At 34.3% G+C, this 27448-nt stretch overlaps 1 protein-coding gene across 2 annotated transcripts in view; it reads right to left on the bottom strand.

Moving 5' to 3' along the window:
• USP47 (ubiquitin specific peptidase 47) overlaps window positions 1-27448 on the bottom strand; it is a 101183-nt gene that overhangs the window by 67038 nt on the left and 6697 nt on the right. The window contains exon 2 of one of the 2 annotated variants that reach the window (XM_019729265.3): window positions 3657-3716. The exons of the other annotated variant lie outside the window; for it this stretch is intronic. Coding sequence (XP_019584824.1) covers window positions 3657-3716 — 60 coding nt within the window. The remainder of the gene's footprint in view (window positions 1-3656; window positions 3717-27448) is intronic. 2 annotated transcript variants of the gene reach the window in all.

The raw sequence follows: 27448 nt of genomic DNA, 5'->3' as shown, positions 1-27448 counted from the left end.
CCGAAGACAAAATTTAATACCATTATTGCCTTTTATTGTTTTTAATGACAAAAGCTTTCTTTTCTATGCATTGCATGTAAGTAATTTTGTTTTAAAATAGGAAGAGTATAAAAGGAAAAGTGAAAGTCACCTGTAATCCCATTAACACAAAGATAACAAAAATTTTGGTATAAACATGCGGACATATACATGCACGCTTTTTAAACACAAACATTAGGTTAGAATATACATGCTGTACTGGAATTTCTTTACTTACATAAATATATCATGTAATCCTCTGTCAAATATTTTTAACTCATCATTTTAACAGCTGAATAGTATTTTATTACATGAATTAATAATAATTTGCTCCATCAATTCTATTTTACTGACTCTTAGGATAGACTTTATTCTATGATGAAACCTACATAAAACTTTGTGTACTTTTCTGTTTCCTTAAAATTCCTATAAGCAAAATTTTGGGGCCAATACCATTTTACTCTTGAATTCAATGCTAGGATAATTGAAACAAACAAACAAACAAACAAAAAAGCTCTTCTCTTCTTTAAAGCTCTAAGACAGCCACTTGCAAATCATATGACTTTATACCCAACCTTCTAGCCCATTCTTTATTTCTCATTTAATCTAATAGATGGTTGCCATCCATGGACTGCATATAAATTTTTGATATCATTATTGCTAACACTAATTCACTGAGGTGAAATCTCTCCTCCCAACCCTCCACCATCCAATTTGGGAAATGATAAGGAAAAATTTTTTTTTTCAATTATAAGATATCATCAATAAGGTGTACCAATTATTGTATAATTGCTTTTCAAAAGAAACAATATTTTACAATATTATACCGTGTTTCCCCGAAAATAAAACCTAACTGGAAAATAAGCCCTAGCATGATTTTTCAGGATGATATCCCCTGAACATAAGCCCTAATGCATCTTTTGAAGCAAAAATTAATATAAGACCAGGTCTTATTTTCGGGGAAACACGGTATTAAACATGCAGATTTCCAAAACATTTAAAAGTATAAAGGTGTTTCTCAGAACTGGAAAAATAAGGTAGTTATCTTTCTTCTTAATTTCTTTGGAGCTCTACACCAGATTGATCCTACTTATGCCCAAAAGAAAAAGCAGTATCATCTTGAGGTGAGTTAAAAGATGGCTACAAATTCTTTGCCACCCTTCTTCCTTTTTCCTCTTCCCACGAATCTGGGCTGGTCTTGTGACCAGCCAGGACCAACAGAACATGACAGAAGTAATACTGTGTGATTTAAGGCAGGTCCTTAAAAAATTAGCAGCTTCTGCTTTTGCACCTCTTGGAACATTTCCTCTTATAACCCAGCCACCAGAAAAGAAATTCAGTTACCCTTGGACCACCATGCTGTGAGGAAGCCCTAACAATCCACACAAAGAGCAAGTGGCCACTCAGTGGAGCACCACTGAAGTGCCTGATATGTGGGAAAAGCCTTGCACATTCCATCTGAAGCCGCCAGCCAAACAGAGTCAAGTAATCATCCCAGATGACACAGGTGAAACAAAAAAACTGACCAGCTGAGCCTTTGTCCAAAACCAATCCGATAGAATGGTGAGCAAATAAGCTAGTTGTTGTTGAAGCCACTAAATGTTGGGCTAGGCTGAACCACAGCAATAGATAAAAATGCACCTAAACACAGTTAAGCACATGCAAGCTCTATGTGGGAAGGTTGTGGGGACGGTGGTGGTGTTAGGGGGTTGAGGGGTAGGGTGTCCATTTAAGTACTACACCCAACATTAGGGTGTGATATCTGAGGATACAATGTAATTTAGGGAAGGGAGCACAATTTTTGAGTCAAAAGAGTTCTACGATGAATAAAAGAAAACAGGTAAGAGAAAACAAGTACAAAGTTTTAGAAACGTCTAAAGCATGTTCCACTAGGGAAAACATTTAATATATCTTAGGTGGGCTATTAGAGGGGCACAAAGTATTCTACACAGAAAATCTAGCCAAGTACAAAAAAGGTATAGAGCATAAAATTAAAACTGCTTATTTTATGGACAACTCAGAGCACTATTAATCGTGTGAGAGTAAGGGAAAGGGAAAGGTCAATGACAGTTACAGTAACACTGTATGTTAAGAAAAGCGTTCTGTCTCTGTCTATGCTCACTGTAGAAACAAAACTAGATTTCCTAACAAAGTCTGAAGAAAGAATCCCTGAAAAAAAACAAAGTAAAAACAATAAAACCATACTATTATTTATAAAAGGTAAAATATACTGGGACAAAAACATTGAAAACGTATTTTTCTTCCAAAGATAAGATTGCTGCTAGGAACATCTAAAATTTTTGACACAGGTATCTGTCTAAGAAATCTCAGAGCCTGCTGAAGGCACGTTTGTTTGCCTCTCAAGTCGCTCTGGCTCCTTCCCTCGGCATTCCTCATTGGTTCTAACTTCAAATCTGAGTTCTCTAAAGTTGACATCATAATTTTTGTTTCATAAAAAAAATACTTTCCAGGTATTTCTTATTAAAAAACAGAAAACAAGTTGTATAACTGACAAGATACATATTAACATGTAGAAAACAATATCAAATAAAATTCAAAGTTATCAAGATCCAGATTTCTTTTCTGAGAGAAAAAAAATAAGATAAAGAATCTTAGAACATTACGAAGGGGCCTCTTTACTTCTAAATTTAATAGTCAACTCACTTTCTCTCAAGACTTTCTTTCTTTCAATGTTATTACAAAGAATAGTATTACGGTCGCAAACTTAAAAATACACATACACACGTAAGTCCATTTTTATCTACTTCTTCATGCAGGAGCTGCTACAAGCTAAGAAATCAGGCCTTAACACACTACCCTTCTGGATATCTATCCACAGTTCATGTTTAACGTACTGCCATATATTAAACAAGAGAATTGACAGTGTGAATACTCTTGCTAATTGAAATTTATTAAGTTTATTGGGCTTATTCAGACTGAGCATTTTTACTTTAACAAGTGACAATTCCTGAGGTAGTGATGGGGACCCTAACTTACATTAAAATAAAATTAAAAAATTATTTTTAAGATCCTCCTTCCACACCATTCCAACTACCCCAGCAAACTCTGATGTTATATGATCTTTTTCTAAGTGATTTCTTGCCACAGGTCACTTGGAGAGAACAGAAGAGATTAAAGGAAAAGCGATGGGGGAAAAATCTTAGAGCTAAATGGACCTAGGGAAATGAGGTGTTAAAGGGAAGTATGGGGTGCTACATCACAGGAAAGTTTAGGTTTCAGTGTATACAGGCTTCCAGGAAGGTAAGAGTTTTATTTAATTCTTCAAATAATATTTCTGGGTTTTGACTGTGTAAATTATTACATGATTTAAACCCAGGGCTATTATTATTTCTGAAAATAGCATATCTATAAAAAAAAATAGACAACTAATATCCCAAAAGTCAAAACAAAGAGTTCTATGATTTTTATATCAATTTTCTCCCTCAATTACTTGTTAAAAACAAGGGAATATCAGACACATTCATTTAATGTGACTTTCTTATTATTAAAATCAGGTAGAAATAAAAGTCAAACAAGCACAAAACTTAACACATGCCTTGTTATTAAATAAAAATACTAACATGCTGTTACTTGCTCTGCTGATTACCACACTAAAGCAATTACATCAGCAGTCTAACCTGTAAAAATTTCTTCTTCATTTCATCAAAGATATTTTGTCTGCATCTCCAAAATACATCCTATGGTATATAGAGAACAAAATGAATTACAAATTTTTCTTTGAAATAAATAGGTAAGACAGTGAAATAAGAACAATTAACCGAAAGAAATTTTTGCAAGTAAAATATGTGTTCATTAAAGTATTATACCATCTAGAATTTTCTTCATAAATTACATTTGTAATTTTTATCTTAGGCTTCCATTACTTTTAAGGTTACTGAAAATGGGGGCTATAAAGAATAATATTAACATATTTTAATACATAATATTAACCATATCGTTAACAAAGACTGGTAGCTTAAGAACTATATATAAATCAAATGTTCTAAGTCACAATATTTGTTCCCAGTTTTACCGAGATATAATTGACGTATAACTTGTATTAGTTTAAGGTGTGTGACATGTAGATACATGTATATATTGTAAAATGATCACCACAGTAAGTTTAGTTAACATCCATCATCTCATGTAGTGATGGGAAATTTCGAGACAGTATAGAATTGTTAACTTTAGTCACCACGCTGTACATTGCATCCCCAGAACTTATTTATCTTATAACTAGAAGTGTGTACCTTTTGACCACCTTGACCCATTTCCATCACCCCCACTCCCTACCTCTGGCAATGACATACCTCTTTTCTGTTTCTATGAGTTTGTTTTTTTTTAGTTAGACCATAGAGTTAGATCATACAGTGTCTGTCTTTCTCTAAGTCACAGAGTATTTTGAGTCCATTAAAGGAACTCTGCAGGGAAATCAAGATATCCCTGACTTTGCCAGTTTATAAATTTGGGTTTTTCACATAATAGATATTCGTAAAATAAGGCTGCTTAACATTATCCCCTACAACTATTTTCTTTTAATATAAATCTTTTCCTTATTATGAGACAAGCTTATTTTAACAATTAATACAAAAATATATAAAAGGAAATTAAAGAAACCTATAATAAAGAGATAATCTCTTGAAAGAATCTTGGTTTAAAAAAATAAGAAAAAATCTTGGTTTTACATCATTCCACACTTTTGCCACACAAATTGGTTTTCCTCCATCTTTAATTAACGACGAGACAAACATTGTTTTAAAAGGTGATTTTCATCACTCACGGTAGAAATATATTTCTATTATAATACAGTATATTGTTTTTTAAAGTAACTCTAAAATAACCTCTATAGCAATTAACAATTCGATATATATATCCTACCAGATCCCTCTCCATTCTATGCATATATCTATTATATAGATTGTTAATTAGAAACCAAACAGAATCAATCTGTACACCATCATTTGAATTATCTCCTTGTCCTTCAACACTCATCTTTCCATCCCAAAACATTTAGCTAAAACCGGCACATTATTGTTTTGTACACCTGAAACCAACAAAAATTTTTTTTTATAACTGCAGTGCTCCATATCATAGACAAACCATAATTTATTTAACTAACCTGCTATATTAATGGGCATCTAAGCACCTTCAAATTTTCACTATAGCTTTGCTTACCTGTATATTTTTTCCTGAAGATAATTTCCAAAAGAAATACCAGATCAAAGGTTATGAACTCATGTTTAGGATTTCTGATATATGGTGTGAAAAGGCCAACTCCCTCTTCCACAAATAGGAACTGAACTGCAACTACGTGTCATACACTGTACCTGGTGCTGAGAAACCAGCAGTGAACAAAGCCCTTGCCCGCAAGGAGCTGACAAAGGACAGAAGGAACCCAGCCACAAACAAATCTAAACCATCGGGCACCCGTAGCAGCCTGAGTCTTTGCAATTCTGTGCACTGTACCTGGAAAGCTCTTCCTCTGGACAGCCTTACCGCTTTTGCTCAAATATCATCGTGGTGGCTTTAAAATATGTCCACAGATTCTTTGACAGGAAGAGTCTAATTCCAGTCCCCTTTCACATGGGCCAGCCTTAGTGACTTCCTGTGATAGACAACGTGACTCCTAAGGCTGGGTTAGAAAAGGCCATACAGCTTCCTCCTGGCTCTCGCTCAGATGCTCGCCTTTGAAGTCTGGCCTATGCCGTGTGGGAGCCAAGTACCACATGGAAAGGTCATGTGTAGATGTTCCAGTCACAGCCCCAAAGAGATCCCAGCTGGCAACTAGCATCAGCCACCATACATGTGAGTGAGAAAGCATTCGGATTCCAGCCCCCAGCCTGTCAGCTGCCCCAGCTGACGCCTAGCAGAGCAGAAACAAACTGTCAGAGCCTAGCTTTGCCCAGGATGCACATCTGTGAGCAAAAGTCACTAAGTTTGGGGTCAGACTGCTATATAAAAGATCATCAGAATAGTCACCTTCTCAATCGGGTACTTCTCTCACATCCTACTCAAACCACAATCCTCCTGGTATTTTTCATTTCCCTTCCTTTCAGGTTTCTCCATAGTAGTATTTACAGCTACTTGATTTGTTTGTTTATATTTAGTTATTTATCTTCTATCTCCGAAAAATTTCCACTATGAGCCAAGATGAAATAGCAGACTGGATTTACCCTCCTCACCTTAAACAACGAAAAATCTAGATAATATATAATGCAAATAATTTTCAAATATTAAACAGATATTTGAAGCATCTATTTCAAAAACAGGAAACACAGGACAGTGATCTCTGTGAAAGAAAAAACAAACTACCTGGAAGTAAGCCACTTCCACGCTGCAGTGCTGGGTGGGAAAGGTAGAGTCCAGCAATCTCCTTGAGTTGAATAAATGAGGTGGGGAGTTCAAGGAGGCCAATTCGGCTAGAATTTACAAGGCAGAATACTGGAGAGAAGAAAACTACAAATAGCAAGCTCCAGACATCTATAAATCAGTCCTCCTCTGAGTATGCAGCCAAGCACGCATCAGAACATGCATGTGAAGAAACTATCTGAGGCAGGGAAAAGAACCACAGGAAAGAATCCCTGCAGCTCAATTTAGATCCCAATAGCCAGAATGGGAAAAAAAAAAAAAAAAAAAAATCTCGTAATACACAGGGCTTCAGATAAGAGTACTGTCTCAGTAGTGGGGCAAAATTCGGCCTAGTCTAAAGGTTACTCTGGTCCAATCTCCCAAAGCTTAAATGCAAGTCTTGAAAGGATCAAACTGTGTACAAGTAAATTAACCGCATCGAAGAACAAGATGCAAGAACATTTATGGGAATAAAAAATACCCAGTACCAACAAGGTAAAATTCACAATATCTGGCATTCAACCAAAAATAAACAAGCATGTAAAAAATGATGGAAGCTATGATCCATAACGCAGAGAAAACTCAATCAGTGAAAACCAACCCAGAAATGATACAAATGATAGAGTTAGTAAAGAAGGACATAAAACGTTTATAACTATATTCTATATTTCAAGAAGGTAGAACAGAGTATGTTAAGGAAAACATGGAAGATATAAAGAAGGTCCAACTCAAATTTCTAGGGATGAAAAGTACAATATCTGAGATGAAATATATAATGGATGGGATTGACAGGTTAGGTATTATTCAAGAAAAGATTAATGAATGCTTGAAAACACAGCAATAGAAACTATCAAAAATAAGACAGAGAAAAAAATGCCAAAAGGGGGTGGTGGAGGAAGAGACAGTGGGACACCTTTCTTACCAGAGGTCAGAAGGAAATTGTACAACGTTTCTCAGGTGCTTACAGAAAAGAACTGTTAACCCAGAATATTATAACCAAAAAAACCCTTTAGGAATGACCCAGGAATCGCTGTAGTAATCAAGCAGAATTCCAGACGTTCTCAGATGAAGGAAAACTGAAAGAATGTCTCCTGTAGAACTACCCTAACGGAAGTTCTCTAAACAAAAAAGGAAATGATCAAAGAAGGAACCTTAGAACATCAGAAAGAAATAAGGAATATGGTAAGCAAAATATCACTAAATATATTTTCCTTCTCCTGTTGAGTTTTTACTAAATAGTTGCCAGTTGAAGTGAAAAAATTAAAAGACTGCTTGATATACTTATAAATATAAGTAGAGGATATATTCAACATAATTATATTATAAACAGGAAAGGGTAAAGGGACATAAAAGGAGTTAAATGTTTCTACATTTCAATTGAACTGGTAAAATATTGATACTACTAGACTATAAGTATACATACACACACACACATATATAACACACGCACCAAGAGTGCCAAAAAAATTTATGTAAGTCGATATTTCGGTCAACATTATTCAAGCAGTAGTTTGCCATAATCAGAAGTGTCTGGACGCTGATGGTAACCACTTTGAGCACCTCTTGTAATTGCATAAGTCAAATGTGACTTGTATTCATCTTCTATTATTGGTATATATTAAGTATTACAATTTTAATACAGTTTTCCTTTCTTAAAATGTGTATACATTTTTTTGGCACTGTGTGTGTGTATGTGCGTGCGTATATATTTGTATTTGTCTGTGTGTGTGTGTGTGTGTGTGTATAAATGCCCAAAGGAACCACTAAAAAAGCTATCACAAAAGAATACAATCAAAATCACTATACATAAATCATAATGGAATTTTAAAAAAATATTCAAGTAACTCACAGGAAGGCAAGTAAAAGACAAGAATAAAATGGAAAACAGAAAGAACAAACAAAAAACACCAAATAAAATGGCTGACTTAAGCTGTAACATATCAACCATTACAATAAATACAAATGGTCTAAATAAACTAATTAAAAAGCAGATATTGGCCAAGTAAATTAAAAAACAAGACTCAACTATATGCTATCTCTGCAAAATTTACTATACACACACACATATACACATATATAATACATATTATGTCAAATATGTGATATATTAAAATATTTTGCCTGATTTGTATATAATATATATTTCATATAAACTATTTTGTATGAGTAAAAAGGTGGAAAAAACCATACTATGCAATCATTAATCAAAAGGAAGCAGAAATTAATTTTAAAAATTAGTATCAGATAAAGTAGACTTCAGAACAAAGAAAATTATCAGAGACAGAGAAGAACATTATATAATGATGAAAGGGTCCACACACCAAGAAGACATAGCAAACCTAAATGTGTATGAACCAAACAGATCTGCAAAATATGTGAAGCCAAAACTGATAAAACTGAAATAAATAAATCTAAAATTATAGTTAGGAGATCTCTCTCTCTCTCTCTCTCTCCAATTGCTAGAACCCCACAGAAAATCAATTCAAACTTACAAAACATTCCAAACAAAGACAAAATATACATTCTCTTCAAATGTCCATGGAACATATAACCAAGACAGATCACATCCAACAAACAAACAAATTTAAAGAACTGAAATAATGTAGAATGTGTTCTCTAATCACAATGAGATAACAGACGAACTGAATAAATGGAGCGACATACTGTGTTCTTACACTGGAAGACTCAACATAGTAAAGATGTCAATTCTTCCCAAATAGATACACAGTTTTAAAGCAGGTCCTATCAAAACCCCAATAACATTTTCTGAGGACAGAGACAAGATTATTCTAAAATTTACATGAAAAGGCAAAGGAACTAGAATAGTTCAAAGGATAAAGTAAGAAGACTCAGTCTACCCAATTTCAACACTTATTATACAGCTACAGTAATCAAGACTGTGTAGTACTGACAGAGGGAAAGACATACAGATGGATGGAAAGCAACAGAGATCCACACAAATATGCGCAACCGATTTCTGACTAGGTACAAAAGCAACTCAAAGGAGGAAAGACAGTCTTTTCACCAAACAGTGATGGAACAATTGGACATCCATAGGCAAAAAAGTAATCCTCAACCTAAGTTTTTCATTAAATAAAAAGTAACTGAACATGGATCATGAACTTATATGAAAAATATAAAACTATAAATTTTTTAGGCAAAAACCAGGAGAAAGTCTTCCAGAGCTAAGGCTAGGCAGAGTTCTCAGACTTGACATCAAAAGCATGATCTAAAAAAGGAAAAACTGATAAACTGGATTTCATCAAAATTAGCAATGCCTACTTTGCAAAGACATGTTAAAGATGAAAAGACTGGCATAAAATATTTCAAACCACATAATGAGCAAAGAACTAGTATCTAGACTAAAGAACTCTGAAAACCTAGCAATAAAAAAAGCAAACAATCTAATTAGACCACAGGCAAAAATCATGAAAGACATTTCAACAAAAACCATAAACAGACATCAAGTAAGCTCATAAAAAGATGTTCAATATCAATAGCCAATAGGGAAAAGCAAATTAAAACGACAATGAGATATTACCACACACCTATCAAAATGGCTAAAACTTAAAAATGACAACAAATTCAACAAGATACAGACATCAAAATTAACAAGCCTCATCTAATAGATATATGAAAACACTATACGTAACAATTGCAAGATTATACAGTCTTTTAAAGCATACACAGTGCATTTATAAAAATTGACCTGATATTGGCCTGTCCTATAAAGCAAGTCTCAACAAATTTCAAAGGATTAGTATATGGAACACTTGCTCTCACTACAATGCAAGTAAATTAAATGTCAATGACAAAAAGATGACTAGGAAAACCATATGTAATTACAAAATTAAGAAACACACCAAATCATGGGTCAAAGAATAACGAAAATTAGAACATACCTAGAACCAAGTGATAATAAAAATATTATGTATCAAAACATATACAGCATATTGGGGAAAAAGCAGGGGAGTTTTCCAGAAAAGAAGTGAACCTGCACGGGAATAAGCAGAGGTAAGACGAAGAGTGATCTGCTGAACTCTAGATGAAGAACTCCAAAAACCTAGAGCTGAAAAATATAGTTCTCTGTGACTAGGGGTGTTTGCGGCTCTAGCTGGTCCCCAGAAGGCAGAAAACAAAACAACAAAATCTGTGCCATATAGCTAAAGCAGTTGAAGAGAAGAAATAAAAGGTCAAAGCAGAAATTAATCACATAGAAAATAAAAATACTGTGAAGAAAATTATCAAAGCAAAAGGCTGGTTCCATTAAACAACAAAAACTTTAATTAACAACCACTAGTAAGATCAATCCCCAGAAAAGGAAGGCACACAAATATTATAAGGGGGTATAACCATAGATACAAAGAAAAAGATAAAAGAATGTCACAAGCAAACTTATGCTAATATATTTGAAAACGTAATAAAATGGATAAATACTCAGAAAACTATAACATCAAACAAACTCAGAGGAAAACAAAAGAAAACCTCAATAGTCCTAAAGTCATTAAGCAAATTGAATTAGTAGTTAAAAATCTTCCAATAACAACAAAAAAATTCCAGGCGTAGATGATTTTACTGAAGATTTTACCGAATAATCAAAGATAACCAATTCAAGTTTTACATAAAATTTTCAGTTACAGAATATGAGGAATGCTCCCTAAATCATATTATGAGGCTAGCATATGACAATTAAACTCTAAAAAACTAATATAATGAAGGAAAACTAAAAACCAGTATCACTCATGACAAAAGCTGCAAAATATCTGAAACAAAGTAATAGGAAACTGAATTTAGCAATGTATTAAAGCATAATACATAATAACCAGGTTCATTTAACAATGGAAACATCAATTTATATAATGCAACATATTAACAGATTAAGAGAGAAAATCATGTCAATACATAAAATACAGAAAAAGTATTTGAATTAAACATCTTTTCATGGTAACAACTTTCTATAATAACTCCATGAACATCTATTCATAACACATAATAAAGTAGAGAATTTCCTTAACTTGATAAAGTGCATCTACAAATTTTTACAGCAAACATATTTAATAATGAAATGCTGAAAGCTTTCACTTAAAGAATAACCATATTCACTTTAAGAATAGAAACAAGGTTGCACACTAGTCACTATGTCCGTTCAGGGGCAGTGCGATTAGCAAATGCAGTAAAATACCATGCAGCCCTTGAAAATAATGCTGTTACATTTACTGACAAGGGAAAATATTCACTACATATTGCTAAGAAATAATGGTACCCTTAAAACATGAAACATAATAGCATTTTAAAGTCTGTATTGAGAAGGAAAAGAAGGAAAAATGTAGAGAATAAAAGAATTACATTGAAGTGTTATTAACAGTATTATCTTTTAGGGATAGAATTAGAGGCAATATTTTCCCTTTACGTATTTCTGGGACTTTCAAATGTTTGGCACTGCACGTGTACTTGGCAAAATTTTAAATTATAGAAAGCAAAAATGTTCAGTGTTAGACCACTCTTACCTTGTAAGAGAGACAAAACAACTAAATGCAGAGTAAGAAAATGAGAGCAATTTGCCTAGGCGGTAGTACACACGAAGAAGATCTGGGGCAACAACTAAATTCTTAGTGCGTACAGCAAGCAGAACGGTGTCTACAGAAAACAAATCAACAATAAAAACTAGCAGTCAAGATCAGGTAACACTGGGAACGGCCCAGTGGCTCAGGCGGCTGGAGCTCAATGCTCCTAACTCCGAAGGCTGCCGGTTTGACTCCCACATGGGCCAGTGGGCTCTCAACCACAAGGTTGCCGGTTCAACTCCTTGAGTCCTACAAGGGATGGTGGGCTCCACCCCCTGCAACTAAGATTGAACACGGCACCTTGAGCTGAGCTGCCTCCTGGATGGCTCAGTTGGTTGGAGCGCGTCCTCTCAACCACAAGGTTGCCGGTTCCACTCCCTCAAGGGATGGTGGGTTGTGCCCCCTGCAACTAGAAATGGCAACTGGACCTGGAGCTGAGCTGCGCCCTCCACAACTAAGACTGAAAGGACAACTTGAAGCTGAACGGCACCCTCCACAACTAAGATTGAAAGGACAACAACTTGACTTGGAAAAAAGTCCTGGAAGTACACACTGTTCCCCAATAAAGTTCTGTTAAAAAAAAAAAAAAAAAAAGATCAGGTAACACTGACAAGACAATATATAGATTATAGGCAATTTGAGGGCACTACATAAAAAAAATAATTAAAGGAACTAAGGATATCTAAAATAGAGAGAGCTTATGATGATACACTTCAACTTCTAGGATTCCTCTACTTCAAGTAATATATATTAGGAAGAACAGAGGGCAGAAGGAAGAGTAGAAGCCTCTTAAAGTGGAAATTAAAAAGAAAATAGCTTTCACTGGTTAAAAAAGAATTACTGTCAGTCATAGGCTTGGAGTGACACACACTATTCTACTCTTTAAAATACCTAATACTTCCATTTCTAGAAGAGGGAGTAGATGCACTTCTCCCTATTCTTCCTGCTAAGTACAGCTAAAAATATTACGTATAAAGCAAATATAATAGACAGTGAGAGGTGAAGAGGAAGCAGACTGTCTAGGGACCTCTAGACCCAAAGAATGATGGGCATGGTGGCTAATTCCACAGATTTCTTTTTGCCTAACACATCCTGGTCTGAGTGGCACACACTAAAACAGCCCCATGAAAAACCTGCTCTTCTCTAGCTACAGGGTCAGGAAAGGGGTAGCCTTACAAAACAGGAAGCTTTTAGACACCACACTACTCCAGTCAAACACCACAGAAAAAACACCTTGTCCTGCCTCCACTCCCATCACCTGGCTGTACCAAGGTACTCCCTTCCCCCACAACAGGGTGGTGTCAAAAAAGACCTAGTGGGCAGTGGGGACTTTCATCACAGCCCAGTGGTAAGAGGTACCTCCCCACTTCTCTATCAGTAGAGGCCACATGGGGAGGAATAACAAAGTGCCCCTCCTCTACCCAGCCAGGAAGATGTCCACAGAAGCTTGAAGGGAGCCTGAAATTCAGCCACACCCGTCAGTAAAAAGTACCCTTCTCATCCCAGATTATAAATAAAGGCGGGATGAGGAACCTGAACTCCTGCGCTGACCTCTAAGTAATAAGGGAGTGCCCCCTTTTCCCTGCTGGCATCGTATCAGGATTTAAATAAGATCCAGAGTCTCATAACATAATACCTAAATGTTGAGGATATAATAAAAAACCACTTGTCATACCAAGAACCAAGAAAAATCTCAACTTGAATGAGAAAAGACAATCAACAGACACCAATATGGAGGTGACACAAATGTTGAAATTATCTGATGATTTTAAAGCAGCCATCATAAAAATGTTCAACAAGCAATTATTAAAACACATGAAGCAAATGAAAAAAACAAAGTCTCAGCAAAGAAATAGCAGATGAAATACAATAACCAAAATTAAAACTCACTAGGTGGGCTCAACAGCATGATGAATTATCACAGGGGAAAGAATCAGTGATCCTGAAGAACAACAGAAATCTTTATCTCAACAATAAAGAAATAAATACTTAAAAAAAATCAGTCTCAAGCACCTGTAGGGCTATAAAAAAAGATCTAACATTCCTGTCACCCAAGTCCTGAAAGGAAAGGAGAAAGAAGGAGGGCCTGAAAAAGCACTAAAAAAAAATAATGGCTGAAAACATTCCAAATGACAAAAAAACTACATATTCAAGAAGCTGAGTGAATCCCAAACAGGATAAATCCAAAGAAATCCCTGCCAAGACATAGCATAATCAAATTCCTTGCAAACTGAAGAGAAAGGGAAAGACTTTGAAAGTTAGTGAGAGAGAAACATCTTATATAAGGGCAAAACAATTCAAATGTAGATTTCTCATCAGAAATCAGAGAGGCAGAAGTTAAGTGGCACAGTATTTCCCAAGTGCTGAGAGAAGAATTATCAACTCGGAATTCTATATCCAGCAAAATATTCCTCAGCAATAAAGGGAAATAAAGACATTTTCAAAGGAAGGAAAACTGAGACTTGTTAGCAGGCCTACACTAAAGGAATGGCTAAAGGAAGTTCTCTAAACAGAAATGATAAAAAATGCTAAAAAAAACCCCACTTTGTATTAAAAGTGAAATATGACTATTATGTTCTATGATAAGTATTGCCCTGATGAATACACCCTGCAAAACTCTACACTATAAAATCAGTTAGAGTTGACTCAATGTGACGCTTGGGCTGTTTCCACAAAAAGCGAGACATGATGTGCTCTTAGCAAGTCTATAACCTCCTGTCACACCACTATCTATGCTGCAAAGTCTAACTCAGCTTACATCATTTCAGCTTACAACAAGTTTTTAAAAAATGTGACACTATATATATAACATACAAATATATACAATGGAATATTATTAAGCCTTAAAAAGGCAATTCTGACACATGCTACAAATTGAATAAACCTTGACGAAATTATGCAAAGTGAAATAAGCCTGTCACAAAAGGACAAATACTGTGTGATTCCACTTATATGAGGTACCTAGAGTCGTCAAATTCATAGAAACAGAAAGTAGAATGGTGGTTGCCAGATGCGGGGGGTGGCGAGGGTAGGGAAGTGGGGAGTTAGTGTTAATGGGGAGAGTTCTGCAAGATGAAAAGATCTCTGTGGATGGATGGTGATGAGCAGCACAGCCATGTGAATGCACTAATACCACTGAATTGTGCACTTAAAAAGGATTATGATGGTAAATTTTGTTATGTGTATTTTACAATGTTTAAAAATACTGAAGTTAAATAGAGAACTTATGACCATAAATTTGTGGAAGTAGCAAAAAAAGCCTGCAAACGGGGTTTCCAATGGTTCTGCATTACAAACACATAATATGCATAGGATTATATTATGGATATATGTAAATATATGTATAAGCATGAAATAAATTTTCTTGCAATCCAAAAAAATAAAAATCTGCCTATTTCTTAAGGGTTTTCATACGATTTGAGTGTATATATGCATACATGTAGAGAGAAATATAGAAATAAAAACAGATTTCACAATTATGTATGTTTGTGTGCATATATTTTCTAGCTCCTCCCACTAAGAGAACCTAAAAGTAATGATATCCCTGTAGCACTAAACACATCTAGTGCCCAGATCTTCGTTTCCGAATGCCATTCTCCACAAAAAGGATCCAGAGGTCTTTGTAGAATGGCTGATCTTAGTACTAGGGCTGAGGAAGTACAAAAAGAGCTTGGGAAACCTTGCACTGCCAGAAAGTAAGGGAATGCTCCAAGAACGGTGGGATATCTCAAGAGGACACAGAAACTAGTTGAAGGGCTCTTACTGACCAAATCGTGAATAATCTAAACATTAAAATAAATGGATGATTTATTCAATTTAAAAGTTAACATTAAGAAGATTGCTGTATAGAATGGGAGATAACCAAAAGACTAAGAGTGTATGTGTAAGTATTCTAAAAATTTTAACAGTAAACATGTCCTATTTTTTGCTGAGTAATACTAAGATACGGATGACGGAAGAAAAGGATTAGGGAATGGCTCTATCTGGCTTAGTGCTCCTTAAGGAATGCTTGGCAAAACTTATTTTCAGCATTTAAAACTCACTTGTTCACTTAAAAGCGAAAATATCAGCTATAGAAGTTAACTGCCAGGAAGCTGTGTTCCTAAATCAAATATAAAAACTTTGATCATATTTAAAAATAATCTGATCATGAACTTTTTATTCAGCATATTTTAAATATGCAATTTAGAAACAAATGCATATGTAAATAAAACCGAATTAGGGTAAAAACATTATGATCAAATTTGATATGCATCGAGTTAGAATTTTTTAGTGCTTATTTCAGTTTTTAAATTTTTGAGAATGAAATAATTTACTGTTTCCATTTTTGTGATTACATATTTTAAATGTTTCTATTTTAATGTGAATAAAAACTGAAGTTAAAGTATATCATTAAAATATATCACATTTCCCATTTCTCATTTCCATTTCTGTTTAGATTCCTAAACAGTCAAGCCTTTCTAATAAAACATTTCTATGAATCATTATGATCAGAGAGTAACACAAACTACATATAACTAACAAAAATTCAAGACTTTCTTAATATACATTTTATCTTTAAGTCCATTCCCACTAGTATTCTCTATAACTTCCCCCAAATGACTGGTTCAGTCTTCTTAGCCCTAGCTTTTGATAATTTTAGTTTTAGGCTCAAATTTCTAAAAAGAAATATCTTTCATATATCTAGGATTTATATCAATTTAAAAAAACAGAATTTAGCTCTTCTTCTTAAAAGAAAACAAATATATCCAAGGATTTAAGATCAGGAATATATAAACATAAATCAAGTTAGAAAATCATAAAGATACAATATGAACATAAAGACCTTAACAAGTGTATAGGATGATTAATGCATATTCTTATGCATTATTCTTCTTAGCCAAAAAATGAAAACGGTTACTTTACAATCTTTACTACTAAAACCAAACCACAGAAGTAGAAAGTCTAAGCCCTTTAGGGAATTCTCTAACAAAACATATTCATTGAGGAAAATAATTTCATAATATGTTATAAATGATGCTTTCGGAAGCATACTATACTCTTAAAACTTTCAAGTAAATTTCTAAAAACTGGTTATGAAACTGAAAATTTTCCAAACTGATTTTAAATTTTCAAATTGTTTTTAGTGCAAGGAATTTTTACTTAAAGGAAGTTTTATAATAACCACTCCCTGCTTTAACCAGCTTTCTGAATTCAAATCTTCATAGGCATTTTCTAAAAATGACTTTGTACTTAAAAGCTTAGTTTGAGACACACAAAAAATTGTAAGTGCATTCTATGTACTTTACTATTGCAGTTAAATACAAATTCTATAATAAACTAATTTGCATTATTAACAGGTATTTGTTCAATATATCATGGTCTGGATTTTCTGAACTTAAACAAAATGCAACATGTCATAACGCCAACTGCCTGTCAATATGACATTTGTTTTAAAAATTTTGTAAAAGACATATTTTCATACCTGCCTTCGTGTTCCAGTATTAGGGTGTCCCCCAGATACTTGCATTCCAAAATACCAATAAAACAAGCTCCCAGAACCCCATAATATTATAATTAGATAATTAAATAGTTCTTTGGAAACTATGTAACATTTTTACTTACAACAAATTACCTCAAGTAAGTATTCATTCCATCTGAAGAAAACTAACAATGTAAAGTTTCAAAACTTTAAATAGTTTACAATCTATTAAACTATTATCAACATATTTAATTTGACAGTTAAGAACAAATCAATCAGATGACTCATCAAAATGTGAAAGATGGATGAAACTTTGGACATCAGATCTAGCTCCTTATTTTACAGATGAATAAAAAGAAATTCAGAAACCTGAAGTGATTAGCCTAACGTCACACACGAACACAGATTTCCTAAGAAATACAGGCTTACTTGTGACTCTATAATGTTGACATATTTGTGGCATTAAATTGTAAAGGCATTATTACTTCTATCCTAACACTCTTCTCACTTTTGTCGTAACTCCTTTTAATAGTAATTGTTCTACTAATGGTAATGTGTAACCCACTAATAATATACTGTAGGTATCTAAACTTAGAAACTAAACAAACTACTCTCAGGAGGGGAAATAATATGCCCTTTACTATTCCTGTTACTTTTATTTTTGATTACAGCTAAGTTTTCTTCTTTGAGTAGGCTAGGCTGTCTGACAAACAGTGACTCAGCTTGTGATACAACTGACTTGTTTACAGGTCTTGAATTAGAGTTCTACTGCATTTACTAAATCAAAGAAGCTTGTTTATATTATGTTACTATGTTTTTTATTTAGAAGCATGGATAATTTTAATGTAAGAATATTACACTGTAATAATTCTCTGAACGTGAAATTATACAGCTGAAAAAAATGTTAAGATTATTTAAAACTAAAGTATTTATATCCTATTGGAGTAGGTGACAGTGCAAAGAGCAATGTACTGCAGAAGCAAAAGATCTAGACTAGAATTCTCAGGTCAAGGTGGCTACTTTTCTCTTAGCTGTGTAATCCTACGTAAGTCACTTATCTCTGACTCTCAGGGGCACAGAGATTTTCTGAAGATTAAAAAAAAAAAAAAGAATACCTTAAGAATGCTCCATAAATTATAATAATATAATAGTATTAGATGAGAGGTATTACTATAGAACTATCAGTTACTATCCTTACAATAGATTTAATAAATATATAATTCTCGAGTATAATAACATTTTATTGTAATTTATATTATTTAAAATTTCAAAAGATAATGTTTTTGGGGCAATAGGAATATCATCAGACAGAAAAAATCTGCAAAGATTTTATGTTTTCTGATTGCACGGCCTTCTCACAAAGTTTAAAAACCTACTACTAAAAAGTTTAGGTAGATTTATATATAATTTAAGGATAAATCTTATAGCATTTCACAGATGAAAGAAATTTTAAAAGGCCCAGAAAGGTTAAGCACCTAAGGCAAAGTCACCGCTGACTTTTCTGCTTCCCAAACCATTGTCCTTTCCACCGGATCCCTTACTATGTGAACCGCTTTTTCCAAGAGTCCAGCACAAGTATAGCCTTTCCTCCTTAACACGATTACCAGTTTTCCCTATGATAATCATGCGCTCCTTGAAAACAGGTACTTTTCTTTCTTTCCTGTCAGTACCCAGCAAAATTTTAACCAGGTAATACTTGCATAAAGTGTGTTTTTCGGATCCGGCTTAATAAAAAATCCCTCAGGTACATGAAGATGCTCTACATAAGGCATTAGAGAAATGCAAATTAAAACCACAAAGAGATATCGCTACACACTTATTAGAATGGTTAAAAAGCGAATTGAAACTGAAAAAAACCGACATTGCCAAGTACAAGGACGCAGAGCAATGACAGTGCTCACACACTGCTGAGTGGAATGCAAAACAGTGCAGCCATCGCAGGACGGTTTGGCAGCCTCTTACAAAATTCAACATGTACTTACCATGTGAAGACATATGTACACCTGAAAAACTGTACACAAATACTAGCAGCAGCTTTAGTCAGAATCGCCCAAAGTGAAACAACCCAAATGTCCATCAGCTGAATACATAAATTGTGGCATTTAGCAATAAAAAAGAAGAACCTATGTCATGCAACAACATAAATGAATCTCAGTTTTATGCTAGATCAAAGAAGGCAGACTCAAAACGGTACAGACGTACTATATGAATTCCAGTTAGAGCATATGTTAAATTTCATATAAATTTAGAAAAGGCAAAATATGAGGGCAGAAAACAGATCAGTGGTCGCAGGGCCTGGAGGTGTAGGAAGGGATTGACGACAACGGGCATGAGAAAGCTTTTTTAAGGTGAGGAAGACATTCTGTATCTTGATTGTGATGGTGGTTCTACAACTGTGTAAGTTTGTCAAAATTCATAAAACTGTACACCTTAAAAGAGCAAATTTTCCTGTCTATAAATTATACCTCAGTAAACTTGACTTTAAAAAAAAAGTCCAATTCTAGCTCTTCTGCTACCTGAGACCTTGAATAAATTGTTGAGCTTTTACAGCCTTTATGTTTTTCTCACCTAAAAATAAAGAGGCTGTCCTCCCTCACGACTACCCTTCCAGTGTTAAATTATATTACTGAATTGTAGAAACATTTTCTGTATCATGTCTTTTTTTCTTAGAATTCTTAAAATTGTATTTGTATTAGGTTAATGGTAAATAATGGAATGGTGAATAAACATTTCAAGACACATGAATTTCAAATGTCAAAATTAAAGCAATACTATCTCTCAGATATCTTTTAATAAGAAACTTCATTGTTAGGTATCTAATTTTTCACCATTTTTTTTTTCATCACCACAAAGTACTATAAATACAGTAATCAATTATACAACTTGGTGTAAACCTAAAATTAAAGGCAATCAAATTAAAACACATAAAAGGGTAGATATTTTATATCTATAAAATTGATGTATATAAACTTATATAGTTTCTATTTACTATGTATCTTTTATGAGATGAGTCATACAAAAATTCTACTTTCTAATCCAACCTGGAACCGGGGTTGTAATCAAGAGCTCCTCTTAGTTAAATGTTAAATTTAATTTTATTTGGAGCATTGGGGACATCCTTGGGAAGATTTCATTAATCCCTTAATTAAAAACATTCCTTGCGCTGTTCTCAGTTGCTGCCACTGCTGCTGCCACCACCAGACTCATCATCCCTCTCTAGCACCTCCCGGCGGCTGAGCTTCTGACAAAAAGAAGGAGGGTAAATAGGGAGCTCTTTATAGTATGGCTCCTACAAAGCGGGATGCCTGCAAACAGACCACACAGGCTTATACTGAAAAGGTGAAGAAACCACATCATTACAAGACTAGTACTGTGGCTGTCAGTAAAAATCAGAAGCACACCAAACTTACTTGCAAACTTCCCTTCCAGCATCAAGTATAAGAAATTGCTCAGAACTTCCCAACAGATCTACACTCCCAGAGTGTAGCAACAGGCACTTTTCTGACACAAATGGTGCCTGTCTAGTTAGCCTATTTGAATACACCTACCTGTGTGTTACCCATACCAAATATGGAACAATTATGCCAAAGGATACCCTGCCAGCCCGGCTCATGTGGAAAATGTGCTTACGGTGCATTGAGGATGGGAAACATTTCACTCTTAAAAAACAAAAAAGGGACCTAATTATATGATTGCAAATGAAAAAGAAAAAACAAACAGGTGAGAGAAAAAGTATTAACAAATTCCCCTTTCCCCCACTTTCATTTGTGCATAAAACATTCACAGGAGTAAAAAAATGTTTCAGTGAACAAGTTTCAGCAATTAAACTTTACAGCAATTACAAATAAATCTATCAACTTTTCCTGGGGAAAAAAAATTTCCTTGCTCCCTAATGTCTACATAGTGAAAATCTAAACTCGTGATAGGTAAACAAAGCCTTCAGAATTTTAAGACACAATGTGGCAGAACTATCTTCTCTCACTCAACCCCAGACACCCAATGCATCTACTAAATTTTTTGCTATTTCCTAAAATGCATTACAAAACTTTAGTGTTTTAAATGCTATTCCTTCTAACTAAAAGCTCTAACCTCCTTCTTTACCAGGCAATAAAATCACCCTTTGTGACCTCGTTCAAATGTTATATTCTCACAGAATCCCCTAGATAAAGCTGGCGGCTCCCTCCTCTATGGTTCTACTTTATTTTCATATTATATATTTGTCTTGTTACATGTCTGTCTCTTCCAGACTATACAAGACTAGCACATAGAACTAGGTCAGGTTCCTAATTTATCTTTGAATCTCTGGTTTCTGGCAGCTACTAACTCAAGCTTAACTGAATGAATTCTATAGCATCAAGAGCCATGGAAATCTATACTAAGAAAAATTATATTTATGATTCAATAAAAATAGGTGAGTTCTCATTTGAGAAAACAAAGGTATTTATAGTAAAACTACAACGCTTTGGTTACACAAGAAAATTTCACATAAGTCATAAATGAGGTTCATGGTTTTCCTAAAGTTAAACCTATAATATTACCAAAGGTAATGGATTCACTGTATACAGAAAGATTTAAATCCAGACCTTTTTTCTTAACAGCCCTTAGGTTTTCTTTACTGGAAAGCCACTCTATTTATTGAATATAAGCATGTTATATGAATATCTGAAAGACAGCTAGTCTTACAGCAGTCAATTACACAGCATCAAATTAAAAGCACACAATAACACAAATGACAGAAACAGTCTCTTCCATCCATATCATCCAGAAACAGTCCCTTTTTTGTTTTTATACTCCAGTTACGGGAAAATCAGGATTATCAAACATAAAGTTCCCTCAGGAACAAACTATTTTTAACATGGATCCTGCTTTAAAATAACACTTCACACTGAATCTTGCAATCAAGTAATTTATTAATATAGTTATTTTCACAAATATCTAGTTATACTAAACCCATTTTTCTTAGGACTCATTAGACTCAAAATTTTATTTTTAATATTTGTACTTTGTTACATGTTCCAGTTCTTAACTAAAGCAATGATGATAGGCCTTACTTAATGACATAAAAGAATCTGTCAAATCTAACAATCAACTAGGATTTGTGCTATACACATAAAATATTTAGCTGACAGGTCATAATCAGAACTGTAACTTCAAATGACTAGCGTATTTCATAACTAAAATATTACTTCATTTTCATTTAATCAATAAATATTTATTAGACAATGTAAAGCACACTGTGCTGGCCTCTGGGGAGAATATAGGACGAAGATATGGGGAAGAAACTTTCCTCTACCCTCAAGGTTCTTTCTGCTGGTCTAATAATTAAATAGACATGAGGCAAATTAGCAAGAGAAAATAACCAAATGTAATACACATGTATGGGAACCCCACATACATGAGGGAGTCAGAGGCAGAAAGGGAACATGGGTATATCTGACATTCTGAGCTAGGGGTGAGGTAGGGCACCTTGGGGCTTCAGAGGGTCATTGCAGAGAGTGCACACTCAGGAATTCGTAGTTTGCCCTGCCCCACAGATAGGTCAAAAGAGGTTACCTCTGATCATCTTTTATTGTAGGCAAGGGCCCTAATTCGAATTCTTCTAGGTAGTTAAGGGAATGGCAGAAGTTTCTCTTGAGTGCTCAGGTAAAGTTGTTTTTAGCTCAAAACAATCCTCATACCAGAGGCACATTTTGGGGTGATTCGTTCTGAACTCCCACAAAGGTGGTAACAGTAATGAAGGTAGTCACAGTATTAACTAACATTTATAGAATGCTTATTATGTGGAAGATCTTTCCATGTATTAACTAATTTAATGTTTCCAACAATCCTAGGAGGTAGTTACCAGTATCTCATTTAACTAAGGTACTGAGAAGTAACTTGCCCAAGGTCACAAAGCTGGTATTTGAACCCAGGCACTCTGGCTGTCCTGACTTTGAAAAGCTTCTTATCTAATAAAGGCATTAACACAAAGGACAAGCAACTTACAATAAAGGGGTATAATTTTTCAAATGCCAAGAGCTATAGTGCTATGGGATATCAGGGTTAGGAAAATGCAATCAGGTTGAAAGAGGAGACTCAGGAAAGGTTTCTTATAGAAGAGGGGCTGGATTTTGCTGGTTAAGCAGGCTTTTTAAAAAAATCATCAAAATTCATACATTTCAGTAATTTTCAGAGAAACCATAATTTCTCAACAGTGGGGCATAGCAACAGTTTTATGTAAATGAAATGTTCATATCCGTGGCCACTTTACATATACCTGGTTCAGTTTAGTTCCATTAAACAAAAAACTTGGGCAATTATTATTACTCCCACACCTACAAAGTAAGTGGAAATACGCAGTAGGGCAAAGAGAGGCATCTGTTTACTTACACTACAATAACAGAAAACCAGGCTCAAAAAAAATATGTGTGGTCTTCAAGAATCTTGATGTAAAGACCACATCATTTTTGCCAATTGTTTGCCATCACTTCCAAACACAATCATTTTGTCAAAGACTTTTTTACAATGGAGAATGCGTCTATAAAATTGGATTTTAAGCTAGCAATACCTAGGCCAAACACTTTAAAATCTGTGTAATAAATCTCACCTAAAAAAAAGAAAAAGCCTCTGCATGACACCTAAAATGTTGCCTGAACTGAAGAAGATCCTTAATACTAATGAATCAATTTTAAAAATAGATGTCTTCTCACCTATGTAATTTTACTAACCATTGTCACCAAAATAAATTTTTTTTAAAAAGATGTCTTCTGGAACCTTAATTTACAGTAGGTATTTAAATCTATGTTTAATGCTATGTTTTTCACATCCCCCTATTTTCAATATAATCTTTTCTTTCCAACTTGGGCTACGATTGTATACTAGTACTCTGGAAATGTGCTAGCCCTCTCCCCTACATTTTAGCAAACATTTATAGTATGTGGCACTAAGACATAAAAAGTTTATGTGACTAACCAAAAAAAAAGGAAAATAAAACAGAGGCAAGAAAATCCTAAGTATGTAAGAAAAGTACTTAAATAGTAGTTCTCATGTAAAATCAAAGTTCACCCATTGAAAAACTCTTTAAAAACCAGATGATAAAAAATACTTATTATTCACTCAGGGCAAGGGCGTAGAAGTGACACATGAAAGCATATAGCACATCTGGGAACAGCAATTAACGTAGTCAAATGTGGCTAAGACAAAACTGGCTTGACGCAGAATACAAAAACATTAAGTTAGGAATTTCTGGTTAAAGAGGATAGATTGAAAACAAGCATTTAGCTCTTAAGTTCCCCCCAAATAATTCTCAAATAAGAGTAAAGAAATATTCAAAGAGCACAAAACCATAAGAAACCAGAAGCTGGAAAGCAGAACAAGTGGTAATGACTATTACACCTGAGAAGGCTGACTCCTACACTAGCCTAGGGGAAAGCCAAAGACACCTGGTTTACATCATGTTTACATTTCTACCAAAAGACCTCAAACTCCTTCTTAAAATGGTTGATTTTAGGGTTAGGGCAGGGAAAACATAAGTTAGACTGAAGCATTATGGGGTACCACAAAGCAAGGAGTGCTCAAATAGAAAAGATGAGCACAAAGCCATCAGTAAGTCTATAATGACATAAATAAATAAATAAATAAATAAATAAATAAATAAATAGGGGAGAAGGGACAACTCTTCCTCACAGAAGAATTCCAATTAATCAATGTAGATATAATGATGGAAATAGAAAATTACTACTAGAATGCAACAGTAATAAGGCAAGACCCATAGAAGGAAGCTAAAACAGGTGGGCAGAAATTTAAGCAGAAACAGATTGGCCTCAAAATATTTAGTAATTATTAAAAAGAAAAAGAGTAACTTCACAGTGGAGAAACCTGGCAGACACCACCTGACCCACGTGCTCAAAGTTAACCTCTCCAGCAGCAGTATCAGCATGTCTCCTCACCCCTTCCTTATGATGTACTGAGGACACCTCATGCCCGTAATATCCTTCTCTTTAACTCATAACCTCAGTCTAATCATGAGAAAATACCAGACAAGCCCAAATTCAGGGCCATTGTACAAAACAACTGACCAGTACTACTGTGTTTCCCCGAAAATAAGACCTAGCTGGACAATCAGCTCTAATGCGTTTTTTGGAGCAAAAATTAGTATAAGACCCATTCTTATTTTACTATAAGACCGGGTTTTATATAATATAATATAATATAATATAATATAATATAATATAATACCCAGTCTTAAATAAAATAATATAATACAATATATAATATAATGTAATAAAATAAAAGACCCGGTCTTATATTAATTTTTGCTCCAAAAGACGCATTAGAGCTGACTTTCCAACTAGGTCTTATTTTCGGGAAAACACGGTATTCAAAGCTGTCGAGGTCATGAAAGAGAAGGAAACTAAGAAATTGTCACATACATAAAGAAAGGACACATAAACAACTAAATTTAATATGGGATCCTGAATTTGGATCTTGGAACCAAAAAAAAAAAAAAAAATTAATGGAAAAACTAGTAAAATCTCAATAAATTCTGTAGTGTAGTTAATAGCATTGTTAAGGTTAATTTCTTTTGATAAGTGTTCTATGGTTGCATAAGATGTTAAACAAGCAGCTTGGTGAAAGGTATATGAGAACTCTGTATTCTTTTTGCAACTCTATTAAAAAATTAAAAAGAAAAAGGGCAGTTTCAGATACTCTGGGAGTAAGAGTAGAGTTAAAACTAAAATAAGATTGAAGTCTGCTTAAGAAGCAGTTAGAAACCCAAGATCCCCTCTTCTACTCTTTGACTCTCCCTGGCAATAAACAATCTCTGGAGAGTATAAAACAGGATATCTCTTGGACTTGAGGGGTGCCATTCGGAAAACTGGGGAATTAAATGAAAGTGTATTTGCATACTTAATAATGAAACCCATCTCCCTTTTTCCTACTCAGCTCCCAAGCTTGTTCTCTAGAGGCAAAAGATCAAAAATCTTTTCTGGGAAATCAACCCAGCTAAAGAGAAAAGATGTGTCACTGGGAGTCTGCAAGGAAATTATACAGACATGTAAACCTACGGGGAAAACCATAACCACCTACTGGCAGAGCTTCCATTCAGCTTTTTATGGTACCTCTTTTAAATAAGTGTTGACTTCATTTAAAAGGATCCACAGACATCTAAGGAAAGCACCTAATATGAAAGAAAACACCCATAGCAAACAAACAGCAAAAGGAAATTTGGAGGAAAGAGAAAGAGAATATGCAGAGAAGAAAAGTACCAATAATTTCCTAAGAGAGATAAAAGATATTGCATCCATAAAACAAAAACAGGGTATTATTAAAAACTTTTTTCCAGAAAAAAAAAAAGATACTTGAAAATTATAAACATGATAGCAGAAATAAAACCTTAGTAGAAGAATTGAAAGATAAAGTTGAGAAAAATCTCCCAGAAAGCAAAAAAAAAAAAGAAAAGAAAAGAAAAATAAAAATGAAAATGGATGAAAACAGACAAGAATATTAGAGAAACCTCTCAGTGGCCCAACACTTAATAGGAATTAAAGAGAGAGAACAAAGAAAATGAAGAGGAGGAAATAAAAACAAATATTTAAGGAAACTTCTCAGAACTGAGATAAACTCCAGATTAGAAAAGACTACCCTGAACCTAGCAGCAATGGATAAAAACAGACCTATACCAAGGCACATAATACAGGAATTTCAGAACTCTATAGAGACAAAGATTCTTCAAGCTTCCAGAGAGAAAAAAAATGTTTCAAAATAGTGGTAAAGAATTTTCTAGGCATTTGATATCTGTCTCTAAAGCAACACTGAAAAAAAAGAAGACAGTGGGCCAATGTTTTCAAAATTCTAAGAGAAAATTATTTGAGGGAGAATTCTTTGTCTAGCCAAACTATCGTATAAAGCAAGGGGGTACAAACAACATTTTCAGACCTGTAAGGTCTCGAAAAAATTATATCCCATCCAGAAAGCTTTTGAAAGGGGTCCACCAAAACGAGAAAGCAAAGAAAAGATGAAGACATCAGATACAGAACCAGCTCTAACACAAGAGAGACCTGAGGAGAACTACTAA

Source organism: Rhinolophus sinicus, chromosome 14 (assembly GCF_057876585.1).
Source record: "Rhinolophus sinicus isolate RSI-liver-muscle chromosome 14, RSI-T2T, whole genome shotgun sequence".
Lineage (NCBI taxonomy): Eukaryota > Metazoa > Chordata > Mammalia > Chiroptera > Rhinolophidae > Rhinolophus > Rhinolophus sinicus.
This window is presented reverse-complemented; position numbering and strand designations above follow the sequence as displayed.